This window comes from Heterodontus francisci, chromosome 26 (assembly GCF_036365525.1).
Source record: "Heterodontus francisci isolate sHetFra1 chromosome 26, sHetFra1.hap1, whole genome shotgun sequence".
Taxonomy (NCBI): Eukaryota; Metazoa; Chordata; class Chondrichthyes; order Heterodontiformes; family Heterodontidae; genus Heterodontus; species Heterodontus francisci.
Window position 1 is genome coordinate 32,792,823 of NC_090396.1, and position 22,380 is coordinate 32,815,202.

Sequence of the window (22,380 nt, forward strand, 5' to 3'; positions counted from 1 at the left end):
GATTCCCAAGGACACATTGTACAGCGAGCTCGTCACTGGTATCAGACCTACCGGCCGTCCATGTCTCTGCTTTAAAGATGTCTGCAAACGCGACATGAAGTCCTGTGACATTGACCACAAGTCGTGGGGGTCAGTTGCCAGTGATCGCCAGAGCTGCCGGACAGCAACAAAGGCGGGGCTAAAGAATGGCAAGTCGAAGAGACTTAGCAGTTGGCAGGAAAAAAGACGGAAGCGCAAGGAGGGAGCCAACTGTGAACAACCCTGACAACCAATTTTATCTGCAGCGCCTGTGGAAGAGCCTGTCACTCTAGAATTGGCCTTTATAGCCATTCCAGGCACTGCTTCACAAACCACTGACCACCTCTGGGCACTTACCCATTGTCTCTCAAGATAAGGAGGCCGAAGAAGACTTTGCAATGTCAGAAGTTGTGAAAGGTGTTATATAAATGCAAGTTCTTTTTCTCTCTCTATCCCTTCCTCTTTCTCACTTTCTCCTTGTTGCTCTTTCTCTTCCTTTTTTCTTTTCATCGTTTTCTGCTTTCTTTCTCTGTTCGCAGTGTGGTGGTATGATATTATGCACAAACTGGAGGAATGTACTAGTAGGTTAAAATAAATTCTTGCTTTCTGCACCAGACATGGTAGTGTGCAGTTTGTTTGCCATATTGTAACTTGTACTATCCAGCAGTTGAAGAATCTTAATCATCCAATCTAACTTTCATGTGTGGATACTGAGAGGCTTCTGTGACCACTGGTCAAATAATCCCTCAAAAAATCTAATGGAGTAACCTGTTCACAGCCCAAGTTGCTCAGTGTGCATGAATGTTCAGAGAGTGAAACGAAAACGATGTTAGAAATGTTTTGTTTGGTTGGGCCATGGCTCTTGGGAAGCAGCATACCATTACCAGAGACCACAATAGAATTTGTGACAAAACCATTCTGTGGTTGGAGGAACTTAGAGACACAACTTGAGTTCTTTTTCCTCCGTTGGGCTTGAAGGACCTTTTTATTTCATCATTAGAACAGCCAACACTTAACTATTTTATTCTAATGAACTTTTTTCAATGCCTTCCTCAGCCAGGCATAACATGCAACTGAGGACAAATGAGCAAATTACTCACCATGCCCTTTCTGTACTGCTGAAGGCTGAGTACCTTTTATAGTTTTGTCTTCTGTACCTGGTCTCTGCTTCGTGGCTGCTAACAATAATGCAGCCATGATCTGGCATGTAGTGGAATGGAGATTAAAGTAGCATTCACACTGCCTGATATAACTTGTCAGTGCGCCACTCAACAAGGAAGTTTGTGTAAATTAGTAAGCGGTGGAATGCGAAGTCATTTGGATCAGGTTACTCTAAACTTGTACAATCCTGAAACGTTTCTGGTCATGGCTATGTTTTTTTTTATTCATTCTCGGGTTGTGGGCGTCGCTGGCAAGGCCAGCACTCATTACCCATCCATAATTGACCTCGAAGGTGGGGATGAACCGCTTTCTTGAACTGCTGCAGTCCATGTGGCATAGGTACGCACACACTGCTGTTAGGGAAGAAGTTCCAGGATTTTGACAGTGAAGGAATGGTTCCAAGTTGGGGTGGTGAGTGACTTGGAGGGGAACTTGCAGGTGGTGGTGGTGTTGTCATGCATCTGATGCCCTTGTCCTTCTAGGTGGTAGAAGGTACTGTCGAAGGAGCCTTACCAAGTTGCTGCAGTGCATCTTATAGATGGTACACATGGCTGCCACTGTGCACAGGTGGTGGAGGGTGTGAATGTTTAAGGTGGTGGATGGGGTGCCAGTTAAGTGGGCTGATTTGTCCTGGATGGTGTCCAGTTTCTCGAGTGTTGTTGGAGCTGCACCCATCCATGCAAGTGGAGAGAGTATTCTATCACCCTCCTCACTTGTGCCTTGTCGATGGTGCACAGGCTTTGGGGAGTCAGGAGGTGAGTTATCGTTGCAGAATTTCCATCCTATTCTTGAAGCTACCATATTTATATGGCTGGTCCAGTTAAGTTTCTGGTCAATGGTAACCACCCCCCACCTCAGGATGTTGATGGTGGGAATTCAGAGATGGTAATGCCGTGGAATGTTGAGGAGAGATGGTTAGGTTCTCTCTTGTTGGAGATGGTCATTGCTTGGCACTTGTGTGGCACGGATGTCACTTATCAGCCCAAGCCTGAATGTTATCCAGTTTTTGTTCCATGCAGGCACAGACTGCTTCAATATCTGAGAAGTCATAAATGGTACTGAATGCTCTGTTGCCATCAGTGAACATCCCTACTTCTGACCTTGTGTTGGAGGGAAGGTCATTAATAAAGCAGCTGAAGATGGTTGAGTCTAGGGCACTGCCCTGAGGAACTCCTGCAGCGATATCCTGGGACAATCCCAACCAAATGCTTCAGCCTTGTCTTTTGCACTGACATGTTGGACTACCCCATCATTTTGGTTGGGGATGTTTTTGGAGCCTGCTCCTCCAGTTAGTTGTTTAAATGTCCACTGCCATTCATGCCTGGATGTGGCAGGATTGCAGAGCTTTGATCTGATCTGTTGGTTGTGGGATCGCTTAGTTCGTCTATGGCCATGCATGTAATCTTGTGTTGTAGCTTCACCAGGTTGGCCCATTATTTCTATGTATGCCTGGTGGTGCTCCTGATACGCTCTTTTACACTCTTAATTGAACCAGAGTTGGTCCTCTGGCTTGATGGTAATGGTAGAGTGAGGGATATGCTGGGCCATGAGATTGTGGTCAAATACAATTATGCTGCTGCTGTTAGCCCAGACTGGCCAAGAGAGTGTGGCAAAATGGCGCACTGACACGGAACACAAAAGTCCGTGTGTATCAAGCCTGTGTCCTCAGTACCTTGCTCTATGGCAGCGAGGCCTGGACAACGTATGTCAGCCAAGAGCGACGTCTCAATTCATTCCATCTTCGCTGCCTCCGGAGAATCCTTGGCATCAGGTGGCAGGACCGTATCTCCAACACAGAAATCCTCGAGGCGGCCAATATCCTCAGCTTATACACACTACTGAGTCAGTGGCGCTTGAGATGGCTTGGCCATGTGAGCCGCATGGAAGATGGCAGGATCCCCAAAGATACATTGTACAGCGAGCTCGCCACTGGTATCTGACCCACCGGCCGTCCATGTCTCCGCTTTAAAGACGTCTGAAAACGCGACATGAAGTCCTGTGACATTGATCACAAGTCGTGGGAGTCAGTTGCCAGAGTTCGCCAGAGCTGGCGGGCAGCCATAAAGGCAGGGTTAAAGTGCGGCGAGTCAAAGAGACTTAGCAGTTGGCAGGAAAAAAGACAAAAGCGCAAGGGGAGAGCCAACTGTGTAACAGCCCCGGCAAACAAACTTTTCTGCAGCACCTGTGGAAGAGCCTGTCACTGTAGAATTGGCCTTTATAGCCACTCCAGGCGCTGCTCCACACACCACTGACCACCTCCAGGCGCTTATCCATTGTCTCTCGAGATAAGGAGGCCAAAGAAGAAAGAGAAAGAAAGAAAGTTAGCCCACAGCACCTCATGGATGCCCAATTTTGAGTTGCACGATGGTAATGCCACACAACACAATGGTTGATTATGTTTCTGCAGTCATAGATTACAGAAAAATATTTCTATTTGTCTGGCAGTGAAAATCTTCAGTTTGTTAGCAATATATTTTGCCACGCAGTCTAAGCTTAGATGCGTAAATTTAGAAATCCTTACATGACTAAATTGATAAATGGTGATAGCCAAATATGCACATCTGCACCCATCTCAGCCTCCCCAGCGCACATGCTAATACATATGCGCATGCACTCTTTCTCCCAGTAGTAGCAGCGGCTTCCTACCTGGTCTGTAGTCTGCTCTGGAATGCCTACCTTCACCACTAACATCGTGTGACTCCATCTCTGCCTCAGCTCATCTGCTAAAACCCTCAACCATGCCTTTGTTAACTCCAGACTTGACTATTCTAATACTCTAGTGGCAGGCCTCCAACTTCTTTGCTACATAAATTTGAGCTCATCCAAAACCCTGCTGCCTGTAATCTAACTTGTGTTGCGAAAGTGCTTCTGTTTTTGTTAAAAATATTTTTTGAGGATTCAGTCAAACTGAAGAAATGTTGAACCAGTTTTTTTTCAAGAGGTCACTGAAAGGACTTGTTTGAGAGATATTTACTGGTTGTCACATAACTCAAGTTAAAAATAGAACAGAAACCCTGGTAACTGGGGAAAATGTGTACAGAGAAGTGACAGGTCAGACAGACTTTCTGTTTGGCTTCACTTTTGGAGTTGGGAATGAACTGTTTAAAAGGGGTTGGAGTTTTAAAAAATAAAACTCGAGGACAGAACCCAAGCTCAGCCCATCCTGTTCATCTCTTTTTTTAAAAAAAAAGCCTGCAGAGAATTCCCAAGGAAGGAGAGAAGACCACAACCCAGCTCAGCTTTCCAGCACCCCTCTAAAAGACCCTGAGAAGTCCACTGTGTCAACTCATCTTGTCCCCTGTCTTTGAAGAAAAGCCTGCTAAATTAATTCTCAATGCCGCCTGAAAAGAACTGTTCTAAAAGACCCCAGTGACCCGTCTACGTGTACTCTGAGGCCAGACTGTGTGTTCCAAAACTGGCACAATTTATCTCATCTGCTGTTTCTTCAAGAATGAGCCAAGTATTCAGCCCAAGTGTTTCTTTTTGTCTGTAACAGAGCTCCGAACTAAAATCCCTTTTACTTTTCCAGTTAACCAGTGGATGTGTGTGAGTGGGAGGGCCTAAGATAAAAAGGGAACTTCAATATTTCAAGCTGTGTGTTTATGCTTTACTTCATTACTGGCTAAGACTTGTTTTATAATCTGATAATTTTGTTTATTAAAAAAACCTGGTTAGTGTGTTTAAGGCTGGGAAAAATATAGTATATGATTGTATCAGTAAGTGGGAAAATTTAAATGTATGTTGTGACCCATGGAGAAGTGAGACTAGAATGACAACAGTGCACTCCTCCTGCCTCAGTCGTAACATATAATTGGGGGTTCTTTGCGGGATAAACCCACGCCGATGGTATACAATTGTAAGTGAGGTAATAATAACTGATAAAGGAAAAATAAAAAGAAACAGCTTTCTTGTGTAATAGAGCAAAGTGAACACCACCAGAATGTCTTTAACAATTGCTGTGACTTTTTTGTGGATGGAGGATGTATCCCTGAGTGATTTGAGACACTTAACCAAGGTTAAGATAAAGAATTTGGCAGAATTGTTGGTGTTAGAGTTAAAACCAGGAGCTATGAAAGCAGACATAATTGAAGTAATAGCACACTATTTAAAATTTGAAGAAGGAGGCAAACCAGAGGGTAGTGCAGTTGAATTAGCTAAAATTCAGTTACAAATGAAAAAACTTGAGCAGGGACAGGAAATAGAAAAACTTAGGTTTGAACAGAAAAAGGAGGGAAAAGAATTGACAAAACTTCAGCTTGAAAGAGAATTGACAAGAAGCTTGAATTTGAAGAAGCGGAAAGGGAAAAAGAGAGAGCATTTCAAAGAGAAAGAGAAGGAAGGGAATTTGAAGTTAAAAAGATGGAACTGGGACAAAGGGGTGGTCTTGACTCCAGTCAAAGTTCTGGTGAGGAAAGATCTGGCTCCAGCTCAGGAGCTGTTTAAATTTGTCCAAGCCCTCCCTAAGCTTGAGGAAAGAGACGTAGAGGCATTTTTCATTGTTTTTGTAAAGGTAGCCAAACAGATGAAGTGGCCAAAGGAAAGCTGGACATTGCTTATGCGAAGCAGTTTGATGGGCAGAGCTCATGAAGTTTATGCCATGCTTTCTGAGGAGGCTTCTGCAGATTGAAATGGAAAAAAATGCTATTCTCGCTGTGTATCAGTTAATCCCTGAAGCTCACCAACAGAAATTTCACAACCTCTGGAGATTGTCTGGGCAGACATATATAGAATTTCAGAGGGTAAAGCAGTTAATTTTGATCGTCGGATACGGGCACTAAAGTTGATGGCCACATATGAGAACCTTGGGGAATTAATTCTCCTGGAAGAATTTAAAAATTCATTCCCTCCGTTAGTAAGAACCCATGTAGAGAACCAGATGATTTTAATGGCGAGACAGGCCTAAACCCTTTGTCCGTCATCCCCACAAACCTGAGAGGGATAGAAGGTGGGAGGGTGAAAGGAAGGCAAGTAGCCGGGGACAAGAAGGGACAGCTGGGAATGCCCCAGGATCTCCTCATCAGGCCAGAAAGGAAGATGCTGAGGGTGGAAGTGAGGTCTGCAAGTGTTACCATTGTCACAAGGTGGGACATCTTTGTGCAGAATGCTAGAAGTTGCAAAACTCATGGGACTTACTGGGGTACACAAAGCCAGTGCAGAGAAAGGGGCCCTGACCAAGAGTACAACAGATCAGGCTGTAGTTGTGACTGCAGCTATAAGGCCAAATACAAAAACCAATCTGAGTGAAGGGGTTGTGAATAAGATACCTGAGTGTTATAGGGAATTCTTGTTGAAAGGAAAAGTAACTCCTTATCCCTCAAGTGAGGCAGGCAAACCTATAGTTATACTTTAGGGATTCAGGTGCCACCCAATTTCTTTTGCTGGGGAAAGGCATAACATTTCCACCAGAGAGCGCACTGAATGCAAAGGTTTTAGTGAATGGTATTGGCGGGGAGTGTATACCCTAGACCTTTGTATTGGGTGCACCTAGAGTGTGACCTAATGACTGGAGCAGTAACTGTAGGGGTTTTCCATAGTTTGCCAGTAAACGGAGTTGACCTCCTGGGGAATGATTTGGCCGGAGCGAAGGTAGGAGCTTCTCCAGTAGGCACAGAAAAAACAAGTGAAGTTAAGGAGACAGAACAGATGCAGGAAAAGGTTCCAGGAATTTTTCCTTCATGTGTAATAACCCAAGCAATGGCTAAACAAGTTCTATTGCCAGATAGTCGAATATCTGAAACTTCCTTCGGATCACATAAATCTCCAAAGAAAATGTTTAATAAGTCTTCTCCGATCAAGTCTCAGCAAGCTGATCCAGAGTTAAATAAAGTGGCACAATCAGCTCGAACAGAAGCTAAGGCAAAAGGAGTTCCAGAAGGCTATTATCGTAAAAATGGGATTCTGATGAGGATGTGGAGACCTCCTCAGACCTGCAGGCAAAGAATGGATGGTAGTTTATCAGATAGCGGCACCACCAAAGTATCACCGGGAACTATTATGAATAGTGCATGAAATTCCTATAGCGAGACATGTGGGGATCCAGAAGACCAAATCACGTACAAGTAGACAATTTTACTGCCAGATCTTTCCAGGGACGTGGTGCAGTTTTGTAAAACATGCCATACGTGCCAGATTGTGGGAAAATCACAAACTGCCATAAAACCGGCACCTCTAATTCCCATACCAGTTTTTGGGGAACCATTTAGTAGGGTGCTGGTAGACTCTAGGACTTTTACCAAAAACAAAAGCAGGACACCAATATATACTATCATGTATAAGGCTAATCGGTTCCCAGAGGGCATTCCCTAGAGAACAATTTCTGCTAAGGTAGTGGTAGAGAAGGTAACCCAGTTCTTCACTAGATGTGGATTACTGATTGTGATTCAGTCGGATCACGGTTCCAATTTTATGTCTAAAAGTTTTCAGGAGGTGATGGGCAATGTGGGTATAACACAGTTAAAGTCTTCAGCATACCACCCGCAGACACAAGGAGCATTAGAAAGGTGCCATCAGACACTCAAAACAATGCTCAGGACATACTGTCATGCATATAACCATGATTGGGGTAAAGGGCTAGAAATTCTGTTGTTTGCCACCAGGGATTCACCTAATGAACTTACTGGTTTTAGTCCTTTTGAATTTTTTTTTTATTCATGGGGTGAGGGCGTTGCTGGCTATGTCAGCATTTATTGCCCATCCCTAATTGCCCTTGAGAAGGTGGTGGTGAGTTGCCTTGAACCACTACAGTCCATATGAGGTAGGTACACCCACAGCGCTGTTAGGAAGGGAGTTCCAGGATTTTGGCCCAGTGAAAGTGAAGGAACAGCGATGTAGTTCCAAATCAGGGTGGTGTGTGACTTGGAGGGGAACTTGCAGGTGGTGATGTTCCCATGCATTTGCTGCCCTTGTCCTTCTAGTTGGTAGAGGTCGCAGGTTTGGAAGGTACTGTCGAAGGAGCCTGGGTTCGTTGCTACAGTGCATCTTGTAGATGGTACACACTACTGCCACTGTGCATCGGTGGTGCAGGGAGTGAATGTTTGTGGATGGGGTGCCAAACAAGTGGGCTGCTTTGTCCTGGATGGTGTCGAGCTTCTTGAGTGTTGGAGCTGCACCCATCCAGGCAAGTGGAGAGTATTCCATCACACTCCTGACTTGTGCCTTGTAGATGGTGGACAGGCTTTGGGGAGTCAGGAGGTGAGTTACTCGTCACTGGATTCCTAGCCTTTGACCTGCTCTTGTAGCCATGGTATTTATATGGCTACTCCAGTTCAGTTTTTTTGTCAATGGTAGCCCCTAGGATGTTGATAGTGGGGAATTCAGCAATCGTAATGCTATTGAATGTCATGGGGAGATGGTCATTGCCTGGCACTTGTGTGGCACAAATGTTACTTGCCATTTATCAGCCCAAGCCTGGATATTGTCCAGGTCTTGCTGCATTTCAACACGGACTGCTTCAGTATTTGAGGAGTCGTGAATGGTGCTGAACATTGTGCAATCGTCAGCGAACATCTCCACTTCTGACCTTATGATTGAAGGAAGGTCATTGATGAAGCAACTGAAGATGGTAGGGCCTAGAGCACTACCCTGAGGAACTCCTGCAGTGATGTCCTGGAGCTGAGATGATCGACCTCCAACAACCACAGCCATCTTCCATTGCGCTATGTATGACTCCAGCCAGTGGAGAGTTTTCCTCTGATTCCCATTGACCTCAGTTTTGCTAGGGCTCCTTGATGCCATACTCGGTCAAATGCTGCCTTGATGTCAAGGGCAGTCTCACTCACCTCACCTCTTGAGTTCAGCTCTTTTGTCCATGTTTGAACCAAGGCTGTAATGAGGTCAGGAGCTGAGTGGCCCTGGCGGAACCCAAACTGAGCGTCATTGAGCAGGTTATTGCTATGCAAATGCCGCTTGATAGCACTGTCGATGACACCTTCCATCACTTTACTGATTGAGAGTAGGCTGATGGGGCGATAATTGGCCGGGTTGGACTTGTCCTGATTTTTGTATACAGGACATATCTGGGCAATTTTCCACATTTCCGGGTAGATGCCATATTGTAGCTGTACTGGAACAGCTTGGCTAGGTGCATGTCATTAGGTATTAAAGTTAAATTAGTTTATGGACATGCGATTAGAGGTCCTCTAAAACTAATAAAGGTTTTTAGAACAGGTGGACGAATCCTCTGTGCTAGATGATGTATGGTTTCCTGGAACGCCTCACGAGAGCTTGCAAAGTGGCTCAAGAACACCTTAAAGCTTCTCAAACAATCATGAAGAAATGGGCAGACAAGCATGCCAATACCTGAACATTTCAACCGGGGGATGAGATGTTCGTATTACTGCCTTTACAGGTGTACAGTTGAAAGCACGGTTCAATGGTCCATATAAAGTGGTCAAGAAAATTGGTAAATTTTGTAGTGAAACACATTTAAAAATGGCGTTTCATTCCTCCAAGGGTGGAGGTGTTACGAAAGTGCTTCTATTTTTGTTAAAAATATTTTTTGAGGATCAGTGGTCACAACTGAAGAAATCTTGGACCAGTTTTTTTCAAGAGAGCCATCAAGCTGACATTGAAAGGACTTTTTTGACAGCAATATAAGCAAGCACAGGTATGTCGGGTAGTAGGGACAGTGAAGGATGAAAGGGATAGTGAGAATGAAGCAGAAGGAGGCCTAGACAATTCTCTAATTGAACCTCCTACTATCTGGTTAGCTAATACTGAATTGTTAGCGAGATTGAACACTATGCTTTAACATTTGATGTAGAACAACGAGAAGACCTAACAGGGTTACTCACAGCATTTAAGATCCTGTAGGGATAAGCCAGGATGTACAGCCTTAGCCACAGATGTTGACAAATCTGTTCCTATAAAACAGCATCCTTACTGCTTAAGTCCAGATAAACAGGCCTAAGTAAAAGCAGAAATCCAATACATACTGGAAACCCTAATTGAACCCAATCAAAGCAGCTGGAGTTCCCAAATGGTATTAGCACCTAAACCTGATGATTCAACTGGACTTTGCATAGACTACAGAAAAGTTAATGCAATAACAAAGGCTGACTCCTATGCTCGGAAGACTGTATTGACAGAGTGGGCAGTGCCATATTTCTTACCAAAATAGATTTGTTAAAGGGATACTGGAAAGTTCCTGTAACACCCCGAGCTTAAGAAATATCGGCCTTTGTCATACCAGATGGTCTTTTCCAGTGCGGAGTGATGTCGTTCAGGTTAGGGTATGCTCCATCCACTTTTCGGAGACTAGTGAACCAAGTGGTAGCCAGTGTTCCTAACTGTGTGATTTACCTTTGCTGATGTGCTGGTCTACAGTGACACTTGGAAGGACCACGTGGAACAACTGGGGGTCTCTGTTTGGAAGGTTGCAGTCAGCTGATATGGTGATAAACTTTGTGGAAAAATTCAAAATCAGAATGCCAGACTATTCCGATGGAGTTTGCTATTACAGACCTATCACTTAAAGATTATCCACGTTGTGGGACTAAGTAATGTGATTGCCAATGCTAACTTTGTTTTGAGTTATCTAAGTGCAAAGATGGTTCAAAGCAGAACTGTATTTACTGTAAGAAAAGAGTGAATAAGTGAGTGTGAATGTGGTTTAAAATTTTTCATCTGGTTTTCTTCATTTTGTCATGAAACACATTTAAAAATGGTGTTTAATTCCTTCAAGGGTGGAGGTGTTGAAGTGTTTCTGTTTTTATTAAAAATATTTCTTGAGGATCAATAGTCACAACTGAAGAAATCTTGACTAGTTTTTTTTCAAGAGAGTCGTCAAGCTGACACTGAAAGGACTTCTTTGACAGCAATATTTACTGGTTGTCGCATGACTCAAGTTAAAAATAGAACAGAAACCCTGGTAATTGGGGAAGATGTGTGCAGAGAAGTGACAGGTCAGACAGTGGACTTGCTGTTTCTGGCTTCACTTGAATTGTTTGGAGTTGGGAATGAACTGTTTTTAAAAAAAAAACTGAAGGAGAGAACCCCAGCTCAGCCCAGCCTGTTCCATCTCTTTAAAGGGTCTGCAGAAGAAGAGCACTTCCATGGAAGGAGAGAAGACCACAATCCAGCTCAACTTTCTAGCACCACTCTAAAAGACCCTGGCAAGTCCACTGTGTCAACTTTTTTTAGATTAGAGATACAGCACTGAAACAGGCCCTTCGGCCCACCGAGTCTGTGCCGAACATCAACCACCCATTTTATACTAATCCCATATTCCCAACAAACATCCCCACCTATCCCTATATTTCCCTACCACCTACCTATACTAGTGACAATTTATAATGGCCAATTTACCTATCAACCTGCAAGTCTTTTGGCTTGTGGGAGGAAACCGGAGCACCCGGAGAAAACCCACGCAGACACAGGGAGAACTTGCAAACTCCACACAGGCAGTACCCGGAATTGAACCCGGGTCCCTGGAGCTGTGAGGCTGCGGTGCTAACCACTGCGCCACTGTGCCGCCCTCATCCCCTGTCTTTAAAGAAAAGCCTGCTAAATTAATTCTCAACACCACCTGAAAATTGTTCTAAAAGATCTCAATGTCTTGTCTACGTGTACTCTGAGGTCAGACTGAATGCCAGTTTTGGAACACAACATATCTCAACTGCTGTTTCTTCAAGAATGAGCAAGTATTCAGCCCAAGTGTTGTTTCTGTCTGTAACAGAGCTCTAAGCTAAAATCCCTTTTATTTTTCCAGTTAACCGGTGCATGTATGTGTATGAGTGTGATGGGCTAAGGTAAAAAGGGAACTTCAATACTTCAATCTGTTTTTATGCTTTACTTCATTACTGGTTAAGACTTGTTTTATAATAAATTGATAATTTTGTTGTTTATTAAAGAAACCTGCTTAGTGTGTTTTATGCTAGGATAAAAATAGAGTATATGATTGTATCGGTAAGTGGGACAATTTAAATATATGTTGCGACCTGTGGAGAAGCGGGACTAGAATGAACAGTGCATTCCTCCCGCCTCAGTCATGACACTTGTATCAAGTTCCATTCACCTGTGCTGCTCATCCAAATTGGCTCCTGGTGTAGCAACGGCTTGATTTTTAAAATTCTCATACTTGTTTTAAGTCCCTCCATGGCTTCACCTCTCCCAAACACTGTAACTTCCTCCAGCCCTACAACCCTTGATGTCTTCGCTGCTCCAATTCTGACCTCAAGCGCATCCCCGATATTAATCGCTGCACCATGGATGGCTCTGGAATTCCCTCCCCAAACCTCTTAGCATTTCTAACCCCTCATTTTTTTTTTATTCATTCATGGGATGTGGACGTCACTGGCTATGCCAGCATTTATTGCCCATCCCTAATTGCCCTTGAGAAGGTGATGGTGAGCTGCCACCTTGAACCGCTGCAGTCCATGTGAGGTAGGTACACCCACAGTGCTGTTAGGAAGAGAGTTCCAGGATTTTGACCCACCGACAGTGAGGGAACGGCGATAGTTCCAAGTCAGGATGGTGTGTGACTTGGACGGGAACTTGCAGGTGGTGATGTTCCCATGCATCTGCTGCTCTTGTCCTTCAAGGTGGTAGAGGTCGTGGGTTTGGAAGGTGCTGTCTGAGGAGCCTTGGTGCGTTGCTGCAGTGCATTTTGTAGATGATACACACTACTGCTACTGTGCGTCGGTGGTGGAGGGAGTGAATGTTTGTAGATGGGGTACCAGTCAAGTGGGCTGCTTTGTTCTGGATGGTGTCGAGCTTCTTGAGTGTTGTTCGAGCTGCACCCATCCACGCAAATGGAGAGTATACCATCACACTCCTGACTTGTGCCTTGTAGATGGTGGACAGGCTTTGGGGAGTCAGGAGGTGAGTTACTCGCCACAGGATTCCTAGCCTCTGACCTGCTCTTGTATCCACTGGCTACTCCAGTTCAGTTTCTGGTCAATAGTAGCCCCTAGGATGTTGATAGTGGGGGATTCAGCAATGGTAATGCCATTGAATGTCAAGGGGCAATGGTTAGATTCTCTCTTGTTTGAGATGGTCATTGGTTGATGGTCAGTACAGACGCGGTGAGCCGAAGGGCCTGTTTCTGTGCTGTATCTCTAGATAAAATAAAATGTTACTTGCCACTTATCAGCCCAAGCCTGGATATTGTCCAGGTCTTGCTGCATTTCTACACAGACGGCATCAGTGTTTGAGGAGTCGTGAATGGTGCTGAACATCCCCACTTCTGACCTTATGATTGAAGGAAGGTCATTGATGAAGCAGCTGAAGATGGTTGGGCCTAGGACACTACCCTGAGGAACTCCTGCAGTGATGTCCTGGAGCTGAAATGATCGACCACAACCATCTTCCTTTGTGCTAGGTATGACTCCAACCAGCAGAGGGGTTTCCCCCTGATTCCCATTGACTCCAGTTTTGCTAGGGCTCCTTGATGCCATTCTCAGTCAAATGCTGCCTTGATGTCAAGGGCAGTCACTCTCACCTCACTTCTCGAGTTCAGCTCTTTTGTCCATGTTTGAACCAAGGCTGTAATGAGGTCAGGAGCTGAGTGGCCCTGGCGGGACCCAAACTGAGCATCACTGAGCAGGTTATTGCTAAGTAAGTGCTGCTTGATGGCACTGTTGATGACACCTTCCATCACTTTACTGATGATTGAGAGTAGGCTGATGGGGCGATAATTGGCCGGGTTGGACCAGTCCTGCTTTTTGCGTACAGGACATACCTGGGCAAGTTTTCACATTGCCGGGTAGATGCCAGTGTTCACGCGGAGTGACTCGAATTGGCTGAAGTCTGGCATTTGTAATGCTGGGGACTTCAGGAGGGGGCCGAGATGGACTCATCAACTCGGCACTTCTAGCTGAAGATTGTTGCAAATGCTTTGGCCTTATCTTTTGCACTGATGTGTTGGGCTCCCCCATCATTGAGGATGGGGATATTAGTGGAGCCACCTCCTCCAGTTGGTTGTTTCATTGTCCACTGACATTCACGACTGGATGTGGCAGGACTGCAGAGCTTAGATCTGATCCGTTGGTTATGGGATCGCTTAGCTCTGTCTATCGCATGCTGCTTATGCAGTTTGGCATGCAAGTAGTCCTGTGTTGTAGCTTCACCAGGTTGACACCTTATTTTGAGGTATGCCTGGTGCTGCTCCTGGCATGCCCTCCTGCACTTTTCATTGGACTGTGGTTGGTCTCCTGGCTTGATGGTAATGGTAGAGTGGGGGGTTATGCTGGGCCATGAGGTTGCAGATTGTGGTTGAGTGCAATGCTGCTGCTGATGGCCCACAGCACCTCATGGATGCCCAGTTTTGCATTGCTAGATCTGTTCGAAATCTATCCCATTTAGCACGGTGATAGTGCCACACAACACGACGGATGATATCCTCAATGTGAAGGCGGGATTTCGTCTCCACAAGGACTGTGTGCGGTGGTCAGTCCTACCAATACAGTCATGGACAGAAGCATCTGCAGCAGGCAGATTGGTGAGGACAAGGTCAAGTATGTTTTTTCCTCATGTTGGTTCCCCCATCACCTGCGCAGACCCAGTCTAGCAGCTTTGTCCTTTAGTACTTGGCCAGCTCAGTCAGTAGTGGTGCTACTGAGCCACTCTTGGTGATGGACCTTGAAGCCCCTCACCCAGAGTACATTTTGTGCCCTTGCCTCAGTGCTTTCTCCAAGTAGTGTTCAACATGGAGTACTGAGTCATCAGCTGAGGGAGAGCAGTAGGTGGTAATCAGTAGGAGGTTACCTTGCCCATGTTTGACCTGATGCCATGAGACTTCATGGGGTCCGGAGTCGATGTTGAGGACTCGCAAGGCAACTCCCCTACTGTAGACCACTGTCCCGCCACCTCTGGTGGATCTGTCCACCAGAGGTGGGACAGGACATACCTAGGGATAGCGATTGCAGTGTCTGGGACATTGTGTGTAAGGTATGATTCTGTGAGTATGACTGTGTGAGGCTTTTGCTTGACTAGTCTGTGTGACATCTCTCCAAACTTTGGCACAAGTCCCCAGATGTTAGTAAAGAGGACTTTGCAGAGTCAACAAGGCTGGGTTTGTGGTTGTCGTTTCTGGTGCCTAGGTTGATGCCTGGTGGTCCGTCTGGTTTCATTCCTTTTTATTGACTTCGTAGCGGTTAGGTACAACTGAGTGGCTTGCTAGGCCATTTCAGAGGGCATGTAAGAGTTAACCACATTGCTGTGGATCTGGAGTCACATGTAGGCCAGACCAGGTAAGGACAGCAGATTTCCTTCCCTAAAGGACATTAGTGAACCAGATGGGTTTTTACAACAATCGACAATGGTTTCATGGCCATCATTAGACTAGCTTTTAATTCCAGATTTTTAAATTAAATTCAAATTCCACCTTCTGCTGTGGTGGAATTCGAACTCATGTCTCCAGATCAATACCCTGGGTCTCTGGGTAACTAGTCCAGTGATAATACCACTACGCCACTGCCTCCCCTCATTTGAGATGATCCTTATAATGTACCTCTCTGACCAAGCTTTTGGTCAGCTATCCTAATATCACCTTACGTGGCCCAGTGTTAAATTTTGTTAATCACGCTCCTGTGTAGCGCCTTGGGATTTTTTAAAAACTATGTTAAAGGTGCTATATAAATACAAGTTGTTATTTCTTCAAGTTGAAAGTGTGGGGGCAAAACATGAAAGAGGAAGTAGTAAAGTTTGTGACGAAAATATAGAACTGTCCATCTAAATTGAAACAATCTAATCTTCTTAAAATAAACACACATGCAACTAAATTTTAATTTTGCAGTACAGTGCCCAAATTCAAGTGAACTGTGATTTAGCTGGCCTTCTGTCATGAATTCAAAAATCTGAATTCAGAAGATGCTTTTCAAGTCATGTTTCCCATGAACAACTTAATTTTTAAAAATCCTAATAATTCAAAATATTGATGTAACTGTCAATTCAGACATTTCATTAAGCTCTTAGAATAGAATTTTTTTCTAATTGCTCCTTTAAAATGTTCATTTATGGCGCAGAAGGAGGTCATTTGGCCCCGTTGGCTCCATGCCGGCTCTCCATAGAGCTATGCAGTCAGTCCCCCTACACAGCTCGGTCCCCGTAGCCTTGCAAATCTATTTCTCTCAGGTGGCTGTCCAAGTTCCTCTTGAAGTCATTGATTGTCTCGCTTTCACATTGGAGGTGTACTTGTTTTCAGAATGCGATTGGAATAATGGCAGCAGTAGTCTTTAAAAAAAAAATTCCAAACATTGCTGTACTAGTGTGGTTGCATTCTGAGATTTTGATCTACACATAGCTGTATCACTAGTTGGCTCTCAGTATCTGGCTGAATCGAAACACTTAAACACAACTTTAGGCAGAATGCCAAACAACTAGGAAAACAGCACAAGCTGATCAACATAGGGGATAAGGCCAACCAATAACAAATGGGTGTGATTACTTGAGGTTGTTTCTGTAAGAGTCTGTACATTGTGCACAGCCCTGCTGGGGAATGCTCAGTGAGACTGTTTATTCACAGTATCATCTATAAATAGCCCTTTGCTCTCTTGAAAATTAGAGTTACAGTTAATGTCTATGGTGACTACTATATGGAATGTGTAAAGTCCATTTGTTTACTGATGTATAGTTTGACCCTTTTAAATGTGTTCCATTTTAACATTTCACTTATGAATTGCTAACCACAGTATTTACTAAATAAGTGTTACACAGTTGTTGAATTTCTACATTTTTTTCCACAGAAGGGAGATAATATCAAGTTGATCTTTAATGAATGTTTACTTTTATTTTCCTAATTTTCAAAAATAATCTTGCCAGTTTTAAAAATGAATCCCCTGCTGATTTGCTGAACTGTGTACATGTAGTGTTGCCTGCATAAGATGGCTAATTTTTGCAGTACCAACTGTTGTATCAACTATCCAAGAGATTGAGGTCAAGGACTTTTGCACAAAATACAGCTTTAGACTGGTCATAATTGTGAGCCAGCCACAGGTTAAGGTCCAGAAAGGCAGCGTACATTGCCCCAAATATTCACAAGGTAGCCTTTAAAACTTGAGAATCTACCAACTGAGTGTGTGATGTGTATTTTTGTGTATCTATCCAATGCAATATATAGCACTAATGTAATATGTAAAAGTCTAGGTATTTGTGAAATAGTATCTTAAATATTAGGGCTCATTAGGCACATTCCAGAATTGCTGTTTATTGCATCTGTGTAAGATGTTGAATTAAAACCTACAGATGGATAAGGGAACCTTAAAGCCAAGAAATAACAGGCCTACTGAAAATTGTGTTTGTATTTTCCAGATGTACCTTCAGGTTCCCCAGCACAAACATTAAGATCTCATTTACTGCACTATGCAGTGAAAAAAAAGAAAAACAGGAGGCCCCAGAATCCCCAGTGAGGCCAGTCCAACCGCAAATCTCCCCTCTGAAGATAAACATTCCAGATAACATAGCTGATCTGATCAGTCCCCTTCCTTCTCCTACTGGAACAATCAGGTAAGCTGCTCAATAACTCCATAATTCTGAACTTCAAATTCTGCTATTTATGTTAATTTATTGCAGTATAAATTGAAGACAAACTGAAAGGGTTAGGAGAGGTTACTGAAATCTTCATTTAAAAAAAAAGGGTTTAAAGATTTTAAAGATAAAGGGAGAAAAGTAGCAGAGGAATATTTGAGAGAAGGGGTTCCAGGGGCTAAATTGAGATGTAGGTGATCCTGTAACATGATGCCCATATTCATATTATAAGTTAAAGGTCTGGGGATGGTAATATGCAGCATTGCTATCCTCAGCCTTTCCATGACCTTCCTCTTGATCTCCCTTGCAATCCCTGAACATCTGACAGTCTGAGACTAAACCAGTCTGTTCGCAGCCTTGGTGTCACATTTGACCCCGAAATGAGCTACCGACGACCTATTCAGGCTATCGCTAAAGATTGTCTTTTTCCACCTCCGTAACATCACCCAACTTTGCCTGTCTCTGCTTATCTGCTGCTGAAACCCTCATTCATGCCTTTGATACCTCTGAACTTGACTATTCCAATGATCTCCCACATTGTACCCTCTGTAACTTGAGGTCATACAAAAATATGCTGCCGGTGTCTTTACTCACATCAAGTCATGTTCACCTGTCACCCCTGTGCTCGCTGATCTACATTGGCACCCGATCAGGCAACATCTTGATTTTAAAATTCTCATCCTTGTTTTCAGATCTCTCTATGGCCTCACCCCTCCCTATCTCTGTAATCTCCTCCAGCCCCACAACTCTCCCAGATATCTGTGCTCCTCTAATTCTGGCCTCTTGAGCATTCCCAATTTAATCGCTCCACCATTGGTGGCATGCCTTCAGCTGCCTGGGCCCTAAACTAAATTTCCTACGTAAGCCTCTCTGGCCCTCTTCCCTCACTTTCCTCCTTAAAGACACTCTTTAAAACCTACCTCTTTGACCAAGCTTTTGGTCATCTGACCTAACATCTCCTAATGTGGCTCGGTGTCATTTTTTTGGTTTTAAATGCTCCTGTGAAGTGCCTTTGGACGTTTTATTACGTTAAAGATGCTATATAAATATAAAGTTGTTGTTGACGATTCTCCTTCCATCTTTTATCAACAAGCCCATTGCCTTCCTCTGCTGCACTCTTGGTATTCCCATCATGGCACAAGTCACTGGCTCTCACAAAGCAGCAACCACAATTGTCTTGTCCCCTGTTAATAGCAACAATCCCACCCAACTCATTCTCTGGGGCTTAACTGCCTCCTCAATCCTCTTTCATCTCCCATCATCTCCCCCGCACCCCCCCCCCCCCCCCCCCACCCCCAACAAAAGATCCTACTGGTTGGTCATCAATAGCTGGTCCATATAGTATCACCTTCAAATTTCTGCTTTCTCACAAACAAGGGATTCACTACCCATGACCGCCTTGGAGAAAAATTAATTAATAGTCTAGAGCTGACAGGAACCTAGTTTACAGATGATGATTCCTTTCCCTTTCATCGAAACCTCTATACCAAGCTACAGGTTTCAGATTGTCCCCTGCCCATATCACAGCAGCAGTATGGCTCTCATTGTCCAGTTCTACCTTTCAGGATTTCCCCCTTACTCCTGAGGTACTTTCAAATTTCTGCTTTCTCACAAACAAGGGACTTGCCATCCATGACTGCATTGGAGAAAAATTAATGGTCTGGAGCTGACGGGAACCTAATTTACAGATGGTGATTCCTTTCTCTTTGATCAAAATCTTTATACCAGGCTACAGGTTTCACATTGTGCCCTGCCCATATCACAGCAGCAACATGGCTGTCATTGCCCAGTTCTACCTGTCAGGATTTCCCCTTACTCCTCAGGTACTTTTTTCATTCAATTACCTCATCGTTTTCCACGCCACCTAACTCATCTAAATTCCTTGTTGTCTACTGCTTGCCAAGTCAAATTCTTGCTACCAAGCTTTTGGCCAGCTCTCCTAATAATCTCTCTGGCTTGACAACTGATCCTTTTTTGCTTTAGTGAAGTGCCTTAGGCTGCCTTATCTATGTTAAAAGGCATTATATATATTCCTTGTCTTCATTGTCTTATAATACTGTTCTCTCATCATATTTTATCACACTTTAATTATAGTAGCATTCACTTTGAAAATAGTAATTTAACTTTTTTTTAAATTCACTTAGTAACTAATTTTATGCTGGATTTCTGCTGCAATACTAAGATTGTTCGGTTTTATTCAGTGCTGCAAACTCCTGCCCCTCCAGCCCAAGGGGTGCAGGTTCTTCTGGCTACCGAATAAGTCGTGGACTTCATTCAGACCTGCAAATAATGTCTGACCATGCACAGAATAATTCTGAGAATGACAAGGAAACATCAGATGGAGACAGCCCAAAGGTCAGTACCCCAAATAAAGTAATTGTTTTAAAATCTGTTTGCCCAACTATTTAGAATGAGAGGAAGAAAGTAAATAACCAGAGTTGCATGATACGAAATAAAATACATATTTTTTTGATCAAATAGACCCTACGTGAAAGCCCTTCGCACCCTGTTTTATATATGGATATAAATGTTAATTTTTAATTAAATGGTAGAGAGCACCCGTCAGTCATTTTTATCAGAGTACAGTGCAAGTAATTCAGGAATTTGTTTTTTTTTGCTGAAGAGTAAATGAAGTTTGTAACTATGTATTCATTTTCTGCTATTCACCAGCCTCTCTCCCTCGCTTCAACTATCACCCTCCCATCCTCCCATTTATATTTTTTATGTCCTGTATGTGATTTCTTGATTCGAAGGCAGGTAGATGAGCTATTTGGATATTTGTATTGTTACTCCTACACCAGTCACTGGAAGGTATATCAGTGTCATGAATCTGCTTGCCCTTGAAATTGCAGTTTTTTTGTATAAAGAAAGAACTTCCATTTATGCAGTGCTTTTCATGCCCTTGTGACCTCCCAAACCCTTCACTACTAAGCAAAGTATTTGTCAAGTGTAATCGCTGTTGTAATATAGGCAAATGTGGCAATCAATTTTGCAGGGCAAGATTCCACAAACAGCAATGAAACAAATGGTCAGATGATCTATTTTCATGATTGTTGGTTGAGAAATAAATAATGGCCAGAACACTGGGAGGACTCCCCAGCCCTTCTTTGAGGAGTACCTGAGAGGGCAATGGAGCCTCTGCTTAATAACTACTTCAAAAGTTAGTGCACTCAGCAGTGTACTGACATGTCAGGCTAGATGATATACCCAAGTCTCAGGAGTGGGTTTGTCCCCACAACTTTCTGGCTCAGAAGCAAGAGTGCTACTGACTGAGCCATGACTGATTTTACTTATGAGGAGAGGTTGGGTCGATTAGGCTTGTATTTGCTAGAGCTTAGAAGAATGAGAGGGATCTCATAGCAACCTACAGAATTCTAACAGGATTGGATGGACTAGATGCATGAAGGAGGTTCCCGATGGCGGGGGAGTCCAGGACGAGGGGTCACCATCTAAGGATAAGGGGTAAATCATTTAGGACTGAGATGAGGAGGGATTTCTTCACCCAGAGAGTGGTGAGCCTGTGGAATTCTCTACCACAGAAAGCAGTTGAGGCCAAATCATTAAATATATTCAAGAAAGAGTTAGATATAGTTCTTAGGGCTAAAGGAATCAAGGGATATGGGGAGAAAGCGGGAACATGGTACTGAGTTTGGATGATCAGCCAAGATCGTATTGAATGGTGGTGCAGGCTCGAAGGGTCGAATGGCCTCCACCTGCTCCTATTTTCTATGTTTCGCATCTTCCCCTCCCCTCTCCTGTCAGCATTCCGAAGGAATCGTTCCCACCACGACACCCTGGTCCACTCCTCCATTACCCCAAAGTCGTCCCCTTCCTACGGCACCTTCCCATGCAATCGCAGGAGGTGTAATAACTGCCCTTTTACCTCCTCTCTCCTCACTATCCAAGGCCCCAAACACTCTTTTCAGGTGAAGCATCGATTTACTTGTACTACATTCAATTTAGTATACTGTATTCGCTGCTCACAATGCAGTCTCTTCTACACAGGGGTGTTCAAATGCAGATTGGGTGGCCACTTTGCGGAACACCTCCACTGAGTCCGAAAGCATGACCCCAAGCTTCCGGTCGCTTGTCATTTCACAACCCCACCTGCTCTCATGCCCACATCTCTGTCCTGGGCTTGCTGCATTGTTCCAGTAAACATCAACACAAGCTCGAGGAACAGCATCTCATTTACTGATTTGGCACGCTACAGCCTGCTGGACTGAACATTGAGTTCAATATTTTCAGAGCATGGCGGGTCCCCTTTTTTATTTGTAGTTACTTTTTATTTTATTTTATTTGTTTCATCATTCATTTTTTTCTACCATGTGCCTGCCCACTTTTTTTTCATATTTGTGCTTTTGGCTAGGGCTGTTCATTTTTCTGTCCGTTAACACCCTCTCTGCACTAACGCTTGTCTTTCAGCACACCATTAACCACACCATTTGCCTTTGCCCCATGACCACCTTGTCAGTTATTCTCTGTGACCCTGTCCTATCAACAACTTCCCTTTTGTTATCTCTTGCCCCACCTCCGCTTTATTTGCTTAAGACCTATTACATTTATAACCTTTGCCAGTTCTGATGAAAGGTCACTGACCGGAAACATTAACTCTGCTTCTCTCTCCACAGATGCTGCGAGACCTGCTGAGTATTTCCAGCATTTCTTGTTCTTATTTAAAACCATTAGAGCTCTTTTTCACAACATTGACTATGAATATGGAGCTTGGAAGTAGCA

General features: G+C 43.9%; 1 protein-coding gene across 2 annotated transcripts in view; it reads left to right on the forward strand.

The window, feature by feature from the left end:
• Positions 1–22,380, forward strand: part of foxk2b (forkhead box K2b) — a 116,876-nt gene that overhangs the window by 46,076 nt on the left and 48,420 nt on the right. For both annotated transcript variants that reach the window (XM_068057987.1, XM_068057986.1), the window contains exons 2-3: positions 17,428–17,622; positions 19,845–19,998. In XM_068057987.1, coding sequence (XP_067914088.1) covers positions 17,428–17,622; positions 19,845–19,998 — 349 coding nt within the window. The remainder of the gene's footprint in view (positions 1–17,427; positions 17,623–19,844; positions 19,999–22,380) is intronic.